Source organism: Misgurnus anguillicaudatus, chromosome 3, assembly GCF_027580225.2.
Source record: "Misgurnus anguillicaudatus chromosome 3, ASM2758022v2, whole genome shotgun sequence".
Classification (NCBI taxonomy): Eukaryota; Metazoa; Chordata; class Actinopteri; order Cypriniformes; family Cobitidae; genus Misgurnus; species Misgurnus anguillicaudatus.
In genome coordinates, this window is record NC_073339.2 from 47,699,614 (window position 1) to 47,718,483 (window position 18,870).

The 18,870-nt window shown below is 38.2% G+C and overlaps 1 protein-coding gene and 1 long non-coding RNA gene across 9 annotated transcripts in view; one reads left to right on the forward strand and one right to left on the reverse strand.

Annotated features, from left to right (window-relative positions):
* Window positions 1-3,034: 3,034 nt before the first annotated feature.
* LOC129445108 (uncharacterized) lies at window positions 3,035-7,319 on the reverse strand. Of its 2 annotated transcripts, none has more exons than XR_008644715.2 (4): window positions 7,177-7,319; window positions 6,438-6,564; window positions 3,452-3,645; window positions 3,035-3,366 (listed from the first exon to the last, which is right to left on the reverse strand). It is a non-coding gene; the product is annotated as an uncharacterized lncRNA (long non-coding RNA). The 2 variants fall into 2 exon arrangements; XR_008644714.2 differs by having other exon boundaries at window positions 3,452-3,678.
* A 28-nt stretch (window positions 7,320-7,347) lies between these two features.
* The window catches only part of runx1 (RUNX family transcription factor 1), a 62,080-nt gene continuing 50,557 nt past the window's right edge, over window positions 7,348-18,870 (forward strand). For 2 of the 7 annotated variants that reach the window (XM_073866275.1, XM_073866280.1), the window contains exons 1-3: window positions 11,226-11,331; window positions 12,458-12,538; window positions 12,641-12,799. In XM_073866275.1, the coding sequence (XP_073722376.1) occupies window positions 11,241-11,331; window positions 12,458-12,538; window positions 12,641-12,799 (331 nt within the window). In that variant the 5' untranslated portion in view covers window positions 11,226-11,240. Of the gene's footprint in view, window positions 7,541-11,225; window positions 11,332-12,400; window positions 12,539-12,640; window positions 12,800-18,870 lie in introns of those variants that run through there. The other 5 variants (XM_073866277.1, XM_073866278.1, XM_073866276.1 and 2 more) reach the window with 5 other exon arrangements.

An 18,870-nucleotide genomic window follows, 5' to 3' on the forward strand; every position in this document is an offset into this window, starting at 1 on the left:
ATATTTAGATTTTTTGGCACCCTCAGATTCTAGATTTTCAAATAGTCCTATCTCGGCCAAATATTGCCCTATTTATCAAACCATACATCAATGGAAAATGACTTGTTTTGTAATCCAGGGTCACACCTTTAAAAAAGACATTTCAAGAAAGATGCAAATAAAATCTTCCTTTAGGTTAGTGGTTCTTAAACTGGGGACTGCGAGATGGTGCTGGGGGGGTCTAGTTTTATGACATTTTCTGCATTTTCTACCCAGTCTCACGAGGTTTCGACATATAGTCACGTAATTTTTTTACTTTTTGTGATATTAACATAAATTTCCATGTTTTTTCGTGATGGTATAACAAATTCCTGTTTTCGTGTGATTATCACGTATTGGTTACTCAACTGCTTTTTCCTATTTTTAAACCATTGTCGCTTCAGTTTAGGGTTAGATTTGGTGCTTGCATTAGAATGTCACTTTATATATTGGTTTATACTATTTTTTCTGATTTCTTTTTTATGTCGCCTGGCATTAGGGTTAGAGTTGGGTTTGGGTAGGAATGTCATTTTATGTAAATCTTACCCTACACTGTAAAAAATACTTTGCTGCCTTAAAATTTTTTGTTAAATCAACTCAGATTTACAAGTAATGTCAACAGAGAAAAGTCAACTAAATTTTATAATTTAGTTATAAGTTATAACAACTCACCTGTAGTTATAACAACTCATCTTTAGTCAAGATAAATAATAGTAAGTTGAAATGACTTGTAAATCCAAGTTGATTCAACAAAAAATTTTAAGGCAGCAAAGTATTTTTTACAATGTAAACCGAAGTGACAATGATAAGAAAATAGGACAAAACAGTTGAGTAACCAATACGTGATAATCACACCAAAACAGGAATTTGTTATACGATCACGAAGAACGCGGAAATTCGTGATAATATCACGAAAAAAGAATCAAAAAATTACGTGACTATATAACGAAAGTTCGTGAGACTGGGCTGGACATTTTATAAAATACATTAATTTATCATGAATTCTGTGTAATTAAACCTAAAAAAATAAGGCTACTAACCAACAGCACTACTTTGTATAATTTAATATGTTTTTTTAATTCAAATGTTTTGTTTTAGAACACATTTGTCATGAATTTTCTTTGGGGGAGCCGCAAAAGAATTCATCGTACACAAGGGGGTCCGCACGTTTAAAAAGTTTGAGAACCATTGCTTTACGTAACTTTGTGTAAAAAACTTAAATTAAAGTTTTCTTTTATTGTCCTCATTTAAAGTTGTTTGTTGATTTATTTCTGGATGTGCTCTTGAGTAGCTCATGCGTGGTTGTGTTGATCTGCACATTCAGTGATGTTAAAGGTCTGATGTCTTCTGTCTGACACACGAGAGGTCAGAACCTTCTGTCTTCTGTACTCAACTAATTAGCAGATAATGTGCACTCCATTCATTACTGCTGGAGCTGAAGAATCACTGATGGGTAAAAAACAGAGGTGGGGTGAGAACTGATCATGAAAATAATTCATATGAACTGACTTGAGAGATAACATGCATCTCTATGCACACTGGTTATTTTCAACCCAGCGTTGGGCCAGGAAGGGACGAGCTCAGCCGTTGGGTTAAAATTACCCAGACAATGTCATATTCGACCCAAGAATGGATTAAAACAACCCAGCATTTTGGGATGAAATAATCCAGCATAGATTAAATTACAACCCAATGGGTATAATCCCCATCACAGCACGTGTGTCCGATGAAACACATTTATTTATTTATTTTAATTACACACATTTAAGGTTTATGTTGCAATTAAAAAGAAAATTCTGTCATCATTTTCTCATTCTCATGTTGTTCTGAATCTGTATGTGATTTTTTTTATTCTGATGAACACAAAGGAAGATATTTTGATAAACTGCTTACCATAATTTATCAAAACATCTTCGTCATCATTAACCAAAATACTTCCATCATATTTGTTTTCCTACTATGGAAGTCAATGGTTATAATCAGGTGTTTACTTACCATCTCAAAATAATCTTTTGTGTTCATCAGAGAAAACATTTCATACAGGTTTAGAACAACATGAGGATGAGAAAATGATGACAGAATTTTCATTTTGGGTGAACTATCCCTTTAAATCAGATGTGTATAAATGAAAATATGTAAAGGTGATGATAAACCTTTCCATCCGCTCTGTCAAAACTATGAACAGGTATGAAAAATACTTTGCTATTATAGTTCAGGTCCAAAAAAAGCATGGTATTTTGGTACTTTTCTTAGTTTATCACTAACAGAAGGGTTCCTCTGAAGGTGAAGTCATGTTTTTGGAGGCTGTGTGTGTTTTGGTGGGGAGTGAAGGGTGAGTCTGTTAACTACATTTACTGGAATGATGAGACATGAGTGTGAAAATATTCACATCTGTTTGTAAATGTCTCTATTCAGTTTGTGCTGTCAGGAAACTCATAGATCGGTCATCTATACACGCTTTCACGCGGACGTTAACAGCATTTTTACACAGATAATCACAGTCAAAACACCCACTGACACACTCACACACACACACACACACACACACACACACACACACACACACACACACACACACACACACACACACACACAGACACACACACACACACACACACACATGCACGCACGCACACATGTTTGCTTTTCTTGTCTTGGTGGGGACTTTCCACCGCCTTCTGTTGTTTTTTTGTCTTGTAGGCAAAATGTAAGCAAAACTTGACACACGTACACACAAAATCATCCGGCTCTGTGTCCTTAAATGTACTTTTTTTAAGGTTTTCTACAGATATCTATCAGACAGCATCTTTCTCAGTGCATTATTATTATTATTCATAATAAGACGTTTACTGCATGCATGCAATGGTATTGCAATGATTTTTTATTTAATATAAGTAATTCTCCTTTATTGTGAATACAGTAACTGATGATGATTGCATCAGACCAAACCTTTATTTTTATTTCTTTGTCTTGATTTTGGGGTGAAATGTTACACTGTAAAAAAAATGCAGCATGAAGTTAAAACAACTTGGTTTTGCAGGTCAATTCAGCCTACTATTTTAAGTTTTGGCTTGTGAAAAGGTGACATAGCCTAACTCAAAAAGTAACATCAAATTGAAATTGATTTTTTTAGTTAAAGTAACAAAACATATTTTGATTTGGCAAATATGCTGTGTATTTATTACAGTGTAGAAATGTTTCAATGGATTTCGTGACATTTTTTCAAGAACAGACAAAATGATAAAGTCGGAGCCGATGGTGTAGTGGGCATATGGTGCAGATGCACTTTTGGCGACCTGAGTTCCAATCCCGGCTCGACGTCCTTTGCCAATCCCGTACCCCTCCACCCTGTAATTTTTCATCACATTACTATCTATAAAAATAATGGCAAAAAAAAGAATATCATAAAGATTGAAAGACCATGAAGATTTACCTTCATCTCTATTGGATCTGAATGTCAGTGTCTCATCACACACATCTGTTCTTCTTTGAGCTTCAGGATGGTTCAATGGTTGCTCATCGTCGACATCATCAGCAAATGGCAGTTAGTATGCATACTGTATCACACACGTTTGTGCACACTTGTCTTGGTGAGTGTGACAGCATATGGGAGGTATGCATCTGTATCTGTGTTTCAAACACAATTCAATGTTTGACCTTCTGTAAAAGACAGATGTACTGATGTGACATAATTCATGAATCAGATCAACAAAAAAATGATTATGTGCATAGGGAACTGATTGGAGGAAGGGTGATTTTATTGAAATAACATGCACTGATGAATTAAATTGATGAAAAAAGTCAGACCTGACATTTATACGAATGCTGTGTCAAATAAAATAATACACGATCGAAAGAAACCTTCACTTACATCATTGTGCTTGGTGAAGCACCTCTTATCTAATAAAACCATCCCAAAAATGTTGGGGTATTTATAGCATGCATTGGGCCAATAAAGGGACAAATCCAGCCATAAATGAACCCAGTTCATATTTGACCCAACGACGGGTTAGTGTAATTTAACATTGATTTGACCATAGTCAATTTGGGTTTACTTTGTGTCTGTGTGTTTGCTTACATTGGTGACTCTGCTTATTCTCTCTTGGGATCTCATTGGCTCATGGATTGTGAGTCTCTGTGTGTTTTAATAGCAGCTTTAGAGATCAAAGCGATGCTATTTTCTTTGTAACAAACACAAAGCAGAGACTTCAACTTCTCCTGTTGCTTCACCTGGTTTCACATTTCACCGGCTGCCGGGCCGCGTGCCAAACAACGACAGTTATGAATATTACTGTAGTGCTTACAATGTGTTCACACAGAAGAGACACACACTTCATATCTGCCCTCATGTTTGCTCAAACACATCATAAAAAAGACAAATTCATAATTAAATCTCATATTTTAAAGGAATTTAGGAGAAACATTTGAGCAAAAGTTGATAGACAACTAAAGACTCCATTAAGGGCGTGTTCATACCTGACATGTTTGGTTTGATTAAAACTCTGAAGCGCACTAAACAAGCGAACCGAGACCGCTGAAAAGGTGGGTCTCAGTCCGCTCCCAAACAAACTCTGGTGTGGTTCGACTGATATGTGAATGCACTTGGACCAGAGACAGCACAACCAACCAAAACCAGGATGTCAAATCACAAGACCCTGATTTTACAGCAGGATGAGCGGTGTATAAACAAAATGAGCAGAGGGCAAACATAAAATTCATCACCAAAGCCGACCAATCGGGTGCTGACATTATCGTTACGCATTAAGGTTTGTTATCTTTAGGTTCACTGATAAAATGCCAGTATGAACGCTAAGCGAACCAGGACCATAAGAACCAAAAAAATGAAGTACACAAACAATAAGATGTTATTTTCACAGACGTTCTTCTGCAAACATACACACAGTTTAATGTTTAAAGCACATACATTTTTTCCAGCTCACCGCATCAGTGAAAATTAAAGGGGACATTTCACAAGACTTTTTTAGGATGTAAAATACATTTTTGGTGTCCCCAGAGTACATATGTAAAGTTTTAGCCACTTTGTAGGTATGAGCAAAAATGTGCCGTTTTTGGGTGTCTCCTTTTATATGTAAATGAGCTGATGAATTTTTTTTATCTCTCTGTACTACATGGCAGTGCCGTGGTTGGATAGTGCAGATTAAAGGGTGGTATTATTATAATAAGATCCCCTTCTGACATCACAAGGGGAGCCAAATTTCAATGACATATTTTTCCACATGCTTGCAGAGAATGGTTTCCCAAAACTAAGTTGTGTTGAACTTTATTATGTTTTCTAGGTTGATAGAAGCACTGGGGACCCAATCATAGCACTGAAACATTTTCATGATATGTCCCCTTTAAATCTGGATTTATGTAAAATCTTTGCAGATAGGAGTGCATTTCAGAAATATTTGATTATGCAACATTACAGTATATCTAATTTTATTTCCAGGCAATTGTTAAATAGTCACAGATAAAGTATAAGACAAAAATAACCCTGTACTTTAATCTGTATCTTGATCTCATTTTCTACAAAAAATATCTTAAATATTTTAACACATTTAAAACAAGATACGTTTTCCTCAGATATGAAAGTTTAATCCCTTTTGTTGAGTGTGATGTCACAGTATTTGGACACCTAAGCTGAATTATCTTAGACTATAGTGACGTCTAAATGTAGCTGAAGAATTTAACTAACGACTTTAAGTCCTTTAAAGGCGTTCTAAGCGAATCTGTGCGACATCACTTTTTGTTGATGTTTGAACTGTTTTCAAGCAGACGGAGCGTTGCTAGCTCCTCCCCCTCCCTTCCGTGCTTTCATGAACGCGCCCAACCTCTACCCCCAAATCCTTCTTGTCGTTTATTGGCTGGAACACTTTGTTATGTTTCGTTGTGCTAGGTTTGGCCACTGTGTTTTTATTGCAGTTTGTGGAGCCTGGGTGGTCTACAGAAATCACGTTTTTTACAGTTTGATCAGCGGACAGCCAGCAAGCAGATAGTACGAAGATGTTTGCTGTATGTAACAAAAATGTTTTATGGTCTAAACCGCATGAATTTGCTTAGAGCACCTTTAAGGGATGTACCTGTTACACAAAATTCTGACAATCAGTGAGCGTCACAATAGTTTTAATATTTATCTTAAACACTATATCAATGATTAAATATTTTTATAGTTAGATAACATTTTGTTTTTAAATGTTTTGCTTGATAAGTGTGCTTGCGTTGTCTTTCTTCCCTCTGTTGTCAATGACATTCAGATATTTTTATGTGACTAAGTGGCCAAATAGTTTTTTATGTCCACTGGCAGATGTTTTTCATAATAAGCATAAATATAACAGCTTGTATTCAGAGAATGAAATTAATGTTTTCCGGGTGTTGGATTGACAGCAGCAGAGTTCGGACAGGAGGGGAATTCTCACAGTTTGCTGTTCAGTCTGTCTGGGATGCTGTTTGTCTCCTGACTCATCGTCCTCAGCATTGAGATGTCAGCAGGTGTCATCATCTCCCCCCTCTTCATTCCTCCACAACGCCTCCATCACTCCCGTGCTGGAAATCACAACAGGCATTTCAGTGTTTTTAATAAAAAGCAGGTTTTGTACTCTCAGACTGTTATCAGATGTTTCTGTACAGTTTAATAAATCTCACATTGTCTCCTTAGACTTTTAGATCGCAACGATGTCTCAAAATAAATTCAGATATGCCAGTTTGGGTGTATGGCAAACCTAAAGACTTGAGACATTGAGCAACGGGACAAGAACATACTAGAAACACAAAAACACAATATAAATGATTTAGGACACATCAAGTTCATGAAGTGGTGTATAGGTTTAGCTCAGGTATTTGTTTTCCTATTTTTTATTTTAATTTTAATTTAACTTTAGATACACTGCTTGTTATCTGTTTTCTGATGATACAACGACGTAACTTAGCATACAATATTAAATATTATTGCAATTAATATCTAAACAGATTATTTTATATTATTTAATTACAAAAAATTTGTGAGTACAATTAGGATTCATTTTCACAGCACCTTTATATTGTCAAATGTAATATTTGTATTAAATAATCAATAGCCTAATCAATAAATTTTATATGTGCATTATATTGCAAGTTTATAAATCTGAATGTTATGTATTATAAAACAGCGTTCTTCACCGTTCATTGTGTCGGTTCAATTGAATCAGTTGAACTCATTTCTCATTGAATCGAATCTCTTGTTCGGTAGTTCCCTTCCTAGAACTGATCACATTCATTGAATACTTTAGGAATTGAACCGGCGATCGGTCCGGCCTGGCAGTCGCGTGAGGGTAAAGTCCACGAGCTCAGGCGTTCGTCAATCAACTTTAAACTTTCCTCAGGCGCGTCAAAGCAAGCATCGCGTTGTCGAGGTGGATTGTGGGATTGACGCGGCGCTCTGGCGAAGCGGATTTCTGTCACGTCAGAAATTGATGATAACATTTGGCCCGATGGGCTTGAACCAACTTAAAGTTGCTCTTGCGAGGACAAATGAAGATACAGGGTAAGAGATGTTTTTTTACTAATTTCCGCTCATTAAAATGAGTTGTTTAGTCCTGGCAGCTCATTTCACCAGAGAGCAACTGAACTGGTAACGTTAAATGTTTTAGAGATTCATTCGGTGCCAACCACTGAGAATATTCCAATGTGGTGAAGTGAATCAAGGCAATCACATAAAACACTACCCTAGCAACCATGTAACCGTGTCCTCCCAACCATACAGAACACCATAGCAACGTCCTAACAACGCACTTTTATTGTGATATGCTATTTGCCCATTTAACAGTTTCTCTAGTAAATGTAACTTTTACTTCTGACCCGTGGTTGAACTCTTTTTTCAATGCTTCAGAAAGAAACGTGTTGGGAGTGTACAGATCATTGCTGCGTTCCAGAAAACTCGGATTTAGGATATTTCCCACCTCAACCCGGAAACAATGTCTGGAATGGTGCACTTTTAAAGTTACTAAACATATTAAAGGGATAGTTCACCCCAAAATTACCCCATGATTCACTCACCCCAAGCCTTGACCATTACTGGAAGTTATGATAGTTTATAAAGTTTTGAATGTGAATATTTTTATTGCAAAATGCATCGATTGCCCTCAAAAGGCCTTTATTAACCTCTTGGAGACATGTGGATTACTTCTGTGAGTAGGGCCCTATAAAATCCGTTTTATTTTTTCCCAAATTCCGTTTTATTATTTCCAAAATTCCGTTTTCTCCGTTTTAATTTTTGCAAATTCCGTTTTATCCGTTTTAATTTTGGCAATTATATTTTTTACCCTTTACTTTTATTTTAGTCATAAAAAGAGTGTGCCTTTAATGTTAATGATTAAAATGTAAATGATTTGGGGAAAAACTGGATAACAGGATTACTTAATGACTATAAAAGATGCATTTACACACGCACATACACACAACTCAATTCAATGCATTGTTTAGTGTTGTTGCAGGAGTCTACAACAAGGTGTCAAAGCAGTAGTGCCTTCAGAAGTGCCTTAAACACATCAATCCAGCGGAACGCGATCCATATTTTATACACGATCGCTTGAAATGCATATAACTTTACAAACATACACAGGATTACTGATATGACTTAGGACAGCATGAGCGCACAGCTCTCTGCACGTGCGAACGAAAGAGAGACAGAGAGGGATCTTGATGCAGATGATTATTTAAACGCAATGGATAGTTTGCCTCAGCTTTCTTGAAATGCATAAAACTGAACAAATACATGAGGATTTGTGTTCGCACTTCGGACAGATGCGTGAGCGCGTTCACGTGAGAGAGGTACAGTGAGACAGACGTGGATGAGAGAGTGCATGTATCTTTGCGCTCACCGTGAACAGAGTGTTGACAAAACTTCCAAAATAACAGTTCTCCGGTCAAATAAAAGTCATGTGAGACCTGCTCGGAACTGTGCTTAGCGTCGAATTTCTTAATTTTTTCGCTGACGAGAGCAGAGTCGTGGAGAGCCGCTTCACCATGGTTTCAGTGTTTTGGAGGGTGTCTAAAACGACGGGAGGGGGCGTGTCGCCAAGATTTACTTCCCCCGGTCTGCATTTCCCCCAGATATAGGTTCGTCTCCCACACAAAAACATAATTTTATTCAAAATATGTAAAATTCCGCAAAATTCCGCGTTAATACTAGATTCCTTGTTAATTAGCCAATTCCGCGATTCCGTGATCGCGGAAATTATAGGGCCCTATGTGAGTGATGGATAGACTTTTTTGGGCTTCAAAATCAAAAGCACCATTTACTACCATTATAAAGCTTGGAACAGCCAGGACATTTTCTAAAATAACTCCTATTGTGTTCAGAAAAGATGAAAGATGATAGTCATACTGTATCTCGGATGGCTTGATGGTGAATAAATCATGGATTTTTTTTTTATTAACTATCCCATTAAATGTTTTGATGTAAAAAAATATGTTTAATGCTATTTTATCCTGAAGTTATTTCTGGTTTTGAGATGGAAAATGTTGTCTGGCATCAAATTCTTAAACCCCAGAGTTTTTGCTCATGCTTTTTCATATTGTAATTATCAATGTTGTTTTGGGTGCTTCTCTTCTCTTCGCTGACGTATCACTTGCAATATGTGTGCGATATGGCCCTGCTTGTCAGTGAACTACGGCTTTATTTATATTAAATTAAAAAAATTAATCATTTTTTGTGATCTGGCTCCAAACTGCATTTTCCTGACTTCCTTTGATTTTGCTTTTCAAGCAACTTCATTTGAACTTGAAAGGTCAAAGGTCAGTATCCATGGAGACGTTCCTCTGCATGGCCTGGTTACATTTCTTAATGTAATCTCTAGGGGCAGGGCTTCATTTATATGGGTGTAAAATTCAAATGGCGATTGTTTTTAGCCGTCACATTTATCAATGCCTTCCTTACGTGCGACGGACTTGGCCACATACGAAAGTTTAATGAGTCGGCAGAAAAAACATATTTTCTTTTTCGCTCGGATGTACGCTTGTTTCTACATTCTATTGATAAATGCGGGCCAATAAGAATAAAGGAATTTATTTAGATTCTTAACTTTTTTAACAATTATTTTATAGCTAAAATATTGTTTTCCATACATTGAGGAGAAACATCTGAATTTGCTTTTTTAAATAAATAAATAAAAATCCTAATTTAAATAAAAAGTTATGTAATTATATTGCTTTGTTGGAGAATAAATATGAGATAATGGGACTGCAGGTGTAAACCCAAAAATCTCCGATCTTATGGCTTCACAGTTTATCTAATTGTATATAATGCAGCCTATATATAATCATTTTGATAGTGACATGAAGTAATTTTTTAATGCAAAATTTAATTTTTTTTTTCAATGTTTGAAAATGTGACCTGAACATGTTTATGACCTTCAAATCCTTGTGAAGTTTGCTAAAAGTTTTCAGAATTCTTACTGTTAATCACAGCAACATGGATGGACAAAATAAATATTCTGGAGTGCCGTCGTCCAATGAGACCTGGAGTATTTTTCTCAAGGATGAGGATATGCAATTCCAGGATGCAGCACGATGTGTTGCCGTGGGAACCCAGCAGGAATCGTGTCTTCGGAACAGCTGTGTGTCCCAGACATCACATAAAATAAATAAATAACTGATAGACCTCTCCTCCTACACTATCTTACCATTTTTACTTGTACTGTACATCATCTCTCACAGAACCATGGATAGATTCCTAAATGAAATCCATAAAGTGATCTCAAAAGTATCAAATTAACCATTTCGGCATTAAAAAGTTTCTTTTGCGTTTCAGGCAGTGCCATTGTTGTGGCTTTTGGGCCATTTGAATTTTTTTTTAAGGTTTTTACTCTTTAAAACCTTTTCTTGTTGTTGGGAATCCATAATTCTACACCAACGCTGTTGAATCACTATAAGGCATGTGTGAAGAAGCGTGTCTGGATGTTGGGCTGAAATCCGACTCCAGGTTGGAAGTGGAAGCAGGTGGTCGTGCACGCCGATACCACCTAAAGCACTCCTCCCACCGGCCCCAAGCCTCCCGTCCAAACGGTTCAGAAGAGAATAAGGACGCAGGTGTGGGTGTGTTTGGCATGTGCTGGAGGCGTGGTGCAGGTGTACATGTGCCAATTTGGGCCATCTAAGCTGGAGGTGGACGCAGGTGTGGCTATGAGATAATAGGGGCTTGAGGGGGTTCAGCGTCAGTTGAACGCGATGTTTTTTTGGACAAAATGAGGCGTCCGTATTGTCGGGATGGACCAGGCTCTCGTGTGATATCATGGACCGCTTGGACGTGTAATGTAATGCCCTTATTACCGGCAGGTGAGACGTAATTGAGAAGGCCTGCAATTATGAAGTAAAACACATAATGATGTATGATTTCATGCAGGTAACGTGATCGTTGTTTGCATTTTGTTTTGCACAAGGAAAATATTCAGTGCAATTAATTTACTTCTCAGTAAATTTCAGATAAAATATATACTTATACTTATACTTTTTTATGTGTTTTTATATGTTTTTGCACTTTTGCATCCTTAAGTAGTATTTCTTTGAAGTAACTACACTTTCCTGAGCCATGTTTTAATATTTTGTTATATTTATCTAATGCAGTGATGTTCATACATTTTTAAGTGTCTCAAGTGTCCAAATTTAGATAAAATACGTGCAATATTTTAAATGTTTATCGTCAGTATATTTCTCTCTCTGTCTCTCTCTCCAGCAGATGAGTCTGACATCAAACTCAGCATGTAAATTTTTCCACTTTTATAGCATTTGAGACACTGAACTAATTGTATCTCCCGCATACAGATTTGCATGCTTGAACTTATGCAGCGCAACTCTGCCTTTCTCTCACGTACACGAACTGCGACAAACATGCACATGCTGTTCAACTGTTAAACACTGCTGCGTCCTCGCTCTCAACCCCCCTCTGCTCTCCTCTCCCCGCTTCTCGCTCGTACAATTGAAACCGACCACAACTGTTTCCTCCTTTCAAGCAAATGTGGACAGGTGGGGTTTGATCGAGTCCAAATGCCAGATAACGCAGAACAAAACCTCTGCAGAAAGAGTCAGAATGAAATTTGCCGGAGCACGTGACCTCCACGGCCCAATGGCGGTTGGCCACTTTTAGATTTTTTTGCAATTGTGGGAACAGTTAAACTTGTTGTCTGGCTCGGGAGCGGCATTCTGTGGGCCGCCCCGACCACAAACCAAGTCTGCAACCGGTCACCGCTCTCCAGGCAGCACTAGAGGAGAGCGAGATAAAGATAGACGCTGAGACTGCGAGAGGGGAGGGAGGGCGATGACACTACGTGTTGATGTCAGAGTGTGAATCAGCCAAATTGCCGAAAAAACCACAGCGTCGCATTCGTGCTGCTTCTCTTTTGCGCAGGGTAAGCATCAGTCAACCACAGACTGACCGCCGATCGCAATCTTCCCTGTCTGTCAGCCATGCACAGAGCCCAAGGACAGAACCGCCCTGCCAACATCACTGGACCGACACAGGGTGACCATGGGTTCCAGGGTGTGGGTGTGTACTGTGTGTTGGGCTTTCGGGTTTGATTTGAGCTAAACCTTGTGGCCGCTGTTGTGCACGTGGCGTGTGTCATGGTCGTATTTTTGGTCTTTGCAGGGCAAAGCAGGGAGCCTTTCAAAATTAGGGAGCAAATCAAGTTGGAGGTGTTGGATTCAGCCGAAGAGGAGGGCTTGGCGTTGGAGAAGCAGTCGATCGCGATGGCCTCAAACAGCATCTTTGAAAGCTTCTCATCCTACCAGTCTTGCTTCGCCAGAGGTGAGTATCTGAGGTCTTCGCGGCTCTTTTTTTGGGTGGCTTTCATAATAATGCTACGAGGAAGCAAGAGCAGAGCTCTTATCTCCATGCTCGGTGAATCGATGCTGTTGTTTACACAGTGTGACGACAGTGAAGTTCTTGTTTGCAGTGTCACTGAAGTACTGAAATCTTGTGGCTGAATCTGAAAACCACAGGGCTGTGGGTTAGTGAGCACTCCACTGGTTAACCTCATTCAACCAGCCAGTGTGTAGTGGACCCAGCGCGTCGCTGCCTGTGGACTTTGTGGTGTTTCCTTGTTGATACAGTCAACCATTAAGCGTTAGTTTAAGAACGTTATTTCAACTTTGCATTGTGTCCGCTGAAGATAACGTCGGGTTAGCGATGGAGCGTTGATTTTGGAGATGTTTTGTAAGGTGAAATGGAAACACCAAAATATTGCTTTAATGCTTTTGAGATGATGTTGGAAGACTTTGGCTTGCTGTGTAAATCATGTGGTTGTTGGGGTCGAGTTTAAAGATGAGAAGATCAAGAAATAAATCCACATAAACTAATAAACTCAAGATGTTTGGATGCTGAATTTTATGCAGTGTTTTAGCCAGTTACGCATTGGCTGGTTTGAAGTTTACAATTTATGAGAAGTTCACAATGTATGCTGCTTTACACAATCTTTAGATTGCATTTCAGTTCTCTCTTTGTCGTATGCACTTCTAAACTGTCTCATAAATGGTCCCAAGATAAAAAAATGTGTACAGACGTGTATATATCTGGTACAAATATGTACATTGGATGTACTCATATGTTACCAGTATTTACTTCTGAGGTACTAACATGAACTCTTAAAGGAATATTTTATTTTCATAAAAATAAAATCCCAATAATTCACTCACCCCAATGTTATCCAAGATGTTTATGTCTTTATTTGTTCAGTCAAGAAGAAATTATGTTTTTTGAGGAAAACATTCTAGGATTTTTCTCTATATTGTGAACTTTATTGGACCCCAACAGTTCACAGTATCAACGCAGCTTCAAAGGACGATCCCAACCACGTACTAAGGGTCTTATCTAGAGAAAAGATATTCATTTTCGGCAAGAAAAAAATAAGTACTTTTAAACCACAACTTCTCGTCTTGCACTAGCCGTGCACCTTACGTAATTTGTAATCACGTCGAAAGGTCACTCGTTACGCATGTTAAATGTATACTTGTGGACCATTTTAAACAATAAACTGACACAAAGAAAAGACATTGATTAGTATCATTCCACATACAACAACATCAGAACGCTCCTCTTTCTCCACACTTGTAAGCACTGGATCGGTAGTTTCGCATACATCATGCGTGACCTTTTGACGTGATTACGTAATACGTAAGGTCGCACTGGCGTGCCACACGGCTAGTGCAAGGCGGGAAGTTGTTGTTTAAAAGTGCAGATATTTTATGTTCCATAACAAAATCGTTTTCCTAGATGAGATCCTTATGCAATTTTAAGCTGCGTTGAGACTGTGGACTGTTGTGGTCCAATAGAGTTGATTAAATTGAGAAACATCCTGGGGTGTTTTCCTCAGAAAAGCTTGGTTTCTTCCTGACTGAACAAAGAAAGACATTTTGGATGACATGGGGATTAGTAAATTATTTATCAGGATGTCTTTTTTATGAAAGTGCAGTATACCTTTAAGGTCCAATAAAGTGTATGAATATGGCTTATATGTCATAAGTTAGCATCAAAAGTAACTTTATGTTGTGCCCGGTTTGTGGGTGGAAAGAGTTGAGTTTCATTTTGAGCCTTCCATTGAAAGACAATCATATAGTGTTATAAACATTATTTTCCAGAAGGAAGAGATCTTGTAACCAGTGGTGACTAGTAAGATGTGTTTTATTTGTTTTCTGTACCCATTCTGATGTAGTGCTAAAAAAATAAAATAAATATTAGGTGTTACAAATATACTGTAAATGTCTTTCACTTTTCGTTCGTTGAGTCAGAGCTTTGAACTTTCCCTCATTTTTAGTCTATGTTAAAGCTCTCAAGTTATTTTTAATACACCTGTGGTCTAAACATGATGATTTAGTTTCTAGTACTGAAATGAAGGTGGGCTGAGGTGAGTGGAAATTACCCAGTAATACTTAAACTGGTTTATTTAACTCATTCAGTCTTTTCTACGTGTGTTTCATTATAATGGCAGGTTGGGTGTCACTTAGAAATGTTTGTAAATGCATGTGTTGAATTGCAAACAGGAGCGTGAGATCTTTTTGAGAAGTTGTTTTAATGAGGTTGGGTGACCTTTTATCTGTTTGTTAGTGAGAACGACATCCACACGTCGTTTTAATTTCCTGAGCTTCTCTCTCTTTCTCTTGCACACATGCGTTTACATGCGTGTGAGCGCTTTCAGTTAACACAGGAAGTTTTATCAGTCGCACCCGATGCATGTTTGCTCTGAGCGCATGTGAACAAGACCTGATCAAGCATCTGAAAGTCACAACAACGGCCACATTCAGCCGTCATCATCCTCCTAATGATGTGCATCTCCACACGACGTGTCTGTTTATGTAGATCACAGCAAAGTTTAACACCCGCTTGTTTTGCACCTGTGTGCAAACTACCTGAGTAAAACTGCAAACGTGCGATTTCTTGCATGCATATTTTTTTTAAGTGTGTGCATGTATGTATGTGTGTGTAAGAGATGTGTACGTGTTTTTATGCATGTGTTTGTGTGTGCATATGTCCGTGTAAGAGATCTGTGTGAATTTGTGTGTGGGTTTTACCTCTCGCAGCATGAGTCATTGTATATCATGGTAACGGTATATCTCAGAATAGTTATTTTTGTTGTTAAATGTAAAAATACATACATTTCTAGTTTAAACAACCAAAAATAAGGCCTAATTTTATATCAAATATGTAACAAATGAAAATCCTTGATATTATTTAATTATTATCTCTTTTTAACTCAGACATGACGAAAAGATGAGAGCATTTGTGAAAAACTTAAGTATTTTAAAACGGTTACTGCAGACGATGGGATGATTTGATCGAATAAGCACAGTCAAAACAGATCTTCATATCATTCGACAGGTCTGAATATGATGGTCTCATGTTGTTGTCATTGTATTGCTGTGTGTGTTTTTAATGCATCTCACAGTTTCTACTTTGTCTGCAGTTTTTTTTGCTCCGGCACATTTGCATGTATATTTAAAAATCAAATATGAATGTTTGTTGCAGTCCTATTTGCATTTCCTTTTGTTCGAGGAAAACCTCTCTATAGCTACAGGTTAATGTATGTGAGCGAACGCATGGGGATACAAGCATGTTTTAAGCTCGAATTGTCTTAAAAAGCATTCCCTCTCTTTAGCTTCATGTCATGCGAGTTTTCGTTTGAGTTGAATATTTTCAATCGCGTCACCCAATTCATGTCATTTGCATTACCCCATGCGAGTCTCCATCTATTGCTGTCTTTGCTTTGACTTTGTATAAAATCTACTCGCGCAAATTGTTGAATTCGCATTTGGTGTGTACGCCCCATAAGAGATTATATATAAAAAGCAATCTAAATTAAGCTTTAAGAAAATGTCATTTGCATAAAGCAAAAATAATATGTCCTAGGTCATGTTCTCAGTTAAGTAGGTGTTGTTACTTTAAATAATCATTTACTAGGAAGTGTATAGACCTTAACACCTATAAACACCACACAACTGATGTAAACGGATATCTTGAGCACAAATAGCGTCACAATAAAATGCAGAACAGGACATGTCATCTAAATAATTGAAATTCCGTACTGAAAAATCCAGCTAAGACCAGCATAAGCTGGTGAGCTGGTTTTAGCTGGTCCCCATCTTGGTTTTAGCTGGTTTTGCTGGTGTAGGAAGCTGGTTTTGCTGGTGTAGCAAGCTGGTCTAGGTGTGTTTTGGTCACATTTTAAGCTGGTCTAGCTGGACTTAGCTGGTCATGCTAGAATACCAGCTGGCCCACCAGCTTTGTCATGCTGGGAGGACCAGCGTAAACCACCTTAAACCAGCTAAAACCAGCTACCAGCTTATGCTGGTTTTAGCTGGATTTTTCAGTAGGGTTATATGATATAAATTTGATAAACATTGTTATACTCTATTTAAATCATAAATAACCAAAAATAAAAAAGGCGAGCTCTAGGCTAACGGTTTTTACTATTAGCACTGAAAATTTTAGGAGGGCAAGCAGAGAATTTAGGGGCACACCTTAAATCAGCCTGCAATGCAATTATTTACCCCCCCCATAACAAAATATTTTGATTATAAATAAACTATGCCCTATATGCATTTGTTGCACATGTCATGATGCACAATTGATCAAACTTTCAGAAAAGGAATTGACTATAATTCTAGACATAAGATACCCCAAAAGTCTCAATTTACAACAAAAACTAGAACATAAATGCATCTTTTTCCTATATGCCCAATGATTCCCAATGCTGATCTTAGGTCTGACAGGCTTACGATGGGACGATCTCACCACTATGGAGAATATCGCCCAATACTAGATGATCTACTCTTTGCCTTTTTGTCTGACCCTAAGTCTGGATACATTTTTAGAAAGCTTTGTGTTTTTGTCCTACATATGCTAACAGTTATATTTATAAGGCCATTTATAAAATTAAGCTACAGTGTTCCAATAGTTCAATTGGTAGAGCGTGTTAGCTGCACAAAGGTCATGGGTTCAATTGTGACATTGCATGCTTGTGTGAAGGGGCTCGAGGTGTTAAAGTTACCATATAACACATCTGACTAATGAGAATGCCACACATGAGAGCCCCTTCACCTCTTTATCTTCAAATGAAGCCACTTTTACCCTCGACATCATCTGTTTCCTTCTTACTGACGCGCCCGGTAGGTTTTGTTGTATTGCGTATATCTTTCCAGTGTTGGTTGTAGCTGAAAGCTTTACAGGGTTGTTTTTGTGCTCCTTTGGCTCTTGTCATCACCAGAGATGGATTTATGGTGGTTCTTAAGGGTCGTCTTTGCTCTATGGACCTGCAAACATCGGTCTGTGACCCAGCGGCCTCACGCCTGCCCATGGCTGATTTTAGTTATCTACATCCCCAGGCACCTGAGAAGGAAGCCACTTCGCCTGGTCCATGTAGATTCAGAAAGGGACCCACATAGGGTCATAAATTCCTCTCGTCGCTCCCCTGTGTCCCTTTGGTCGTCGGGGCGAATTTCAAGAGCTTAGCGGAACTTGGCGAAGGTGCGGATATTGGGGCGCCGTTCGTATCAGGAATTATGGGAATGTGGTTCGAGTGGAACCTTCAACAAATAACATAAATTATTTCATGAAATCTCACCCAAGTAATTTATATTTCTTCAAGTAGCTCTGCAAAAAAAAGTCAAGAAGCTGAGTGCATTGGCACCTCGTTTGCTTGTAAAATAATCCGGCTATTCCCAGCACCTTCCTGAAGGGCCTTTTTGGAGATTTTATCCCAGTGCAATACCTGATATGTATTAAAGAGCAATATGTTCCAATGTGAAATGCTGATCTCTCAATATCAGAATTTTGCAGGAGCGATCGTCTTGCAGCTCATTGCCAAGGCTTATATTGAGTTTCCTGTCCTCGCCGAAATAGATTTTTTTTACAGCGCTCTTTTTACACAGAGCAGCTGCCCGGAGAGTTTGGCCCTGGTAATATCGAGCTCCTTGTCTGGTAGACAGGCAGGCAGGCCGCTAGCTATTGAACCCGTATCTGACACAACCACGATGCGAATGTTTCGAGTGGCGCCACCCCTGGACAATAAAGCGACTCTGTAGAGTTAAAGATGTTTGAGGGCCGAAGGAAGACACTAAAGTTAGATGCTGATGGTTAAGCTGGCATCATTTGCTGTTGTTTTTATTACCTGAAAAACATTTTGTTTTTTAATACAAGACATGCATAGATTTATTTCTATAACAATACCTCGATTAAAATTCTAACGATATGATGCATCAATGCCAACCATAAAATATTGATATGAGGTACCTTTATTTTGACACATCCTCATCCCTTGACTTAACGTCTATCTACGCATTTCCGCCAAAGTGCACATTTTCGTTTATTTTGTGCAACAACGCGGT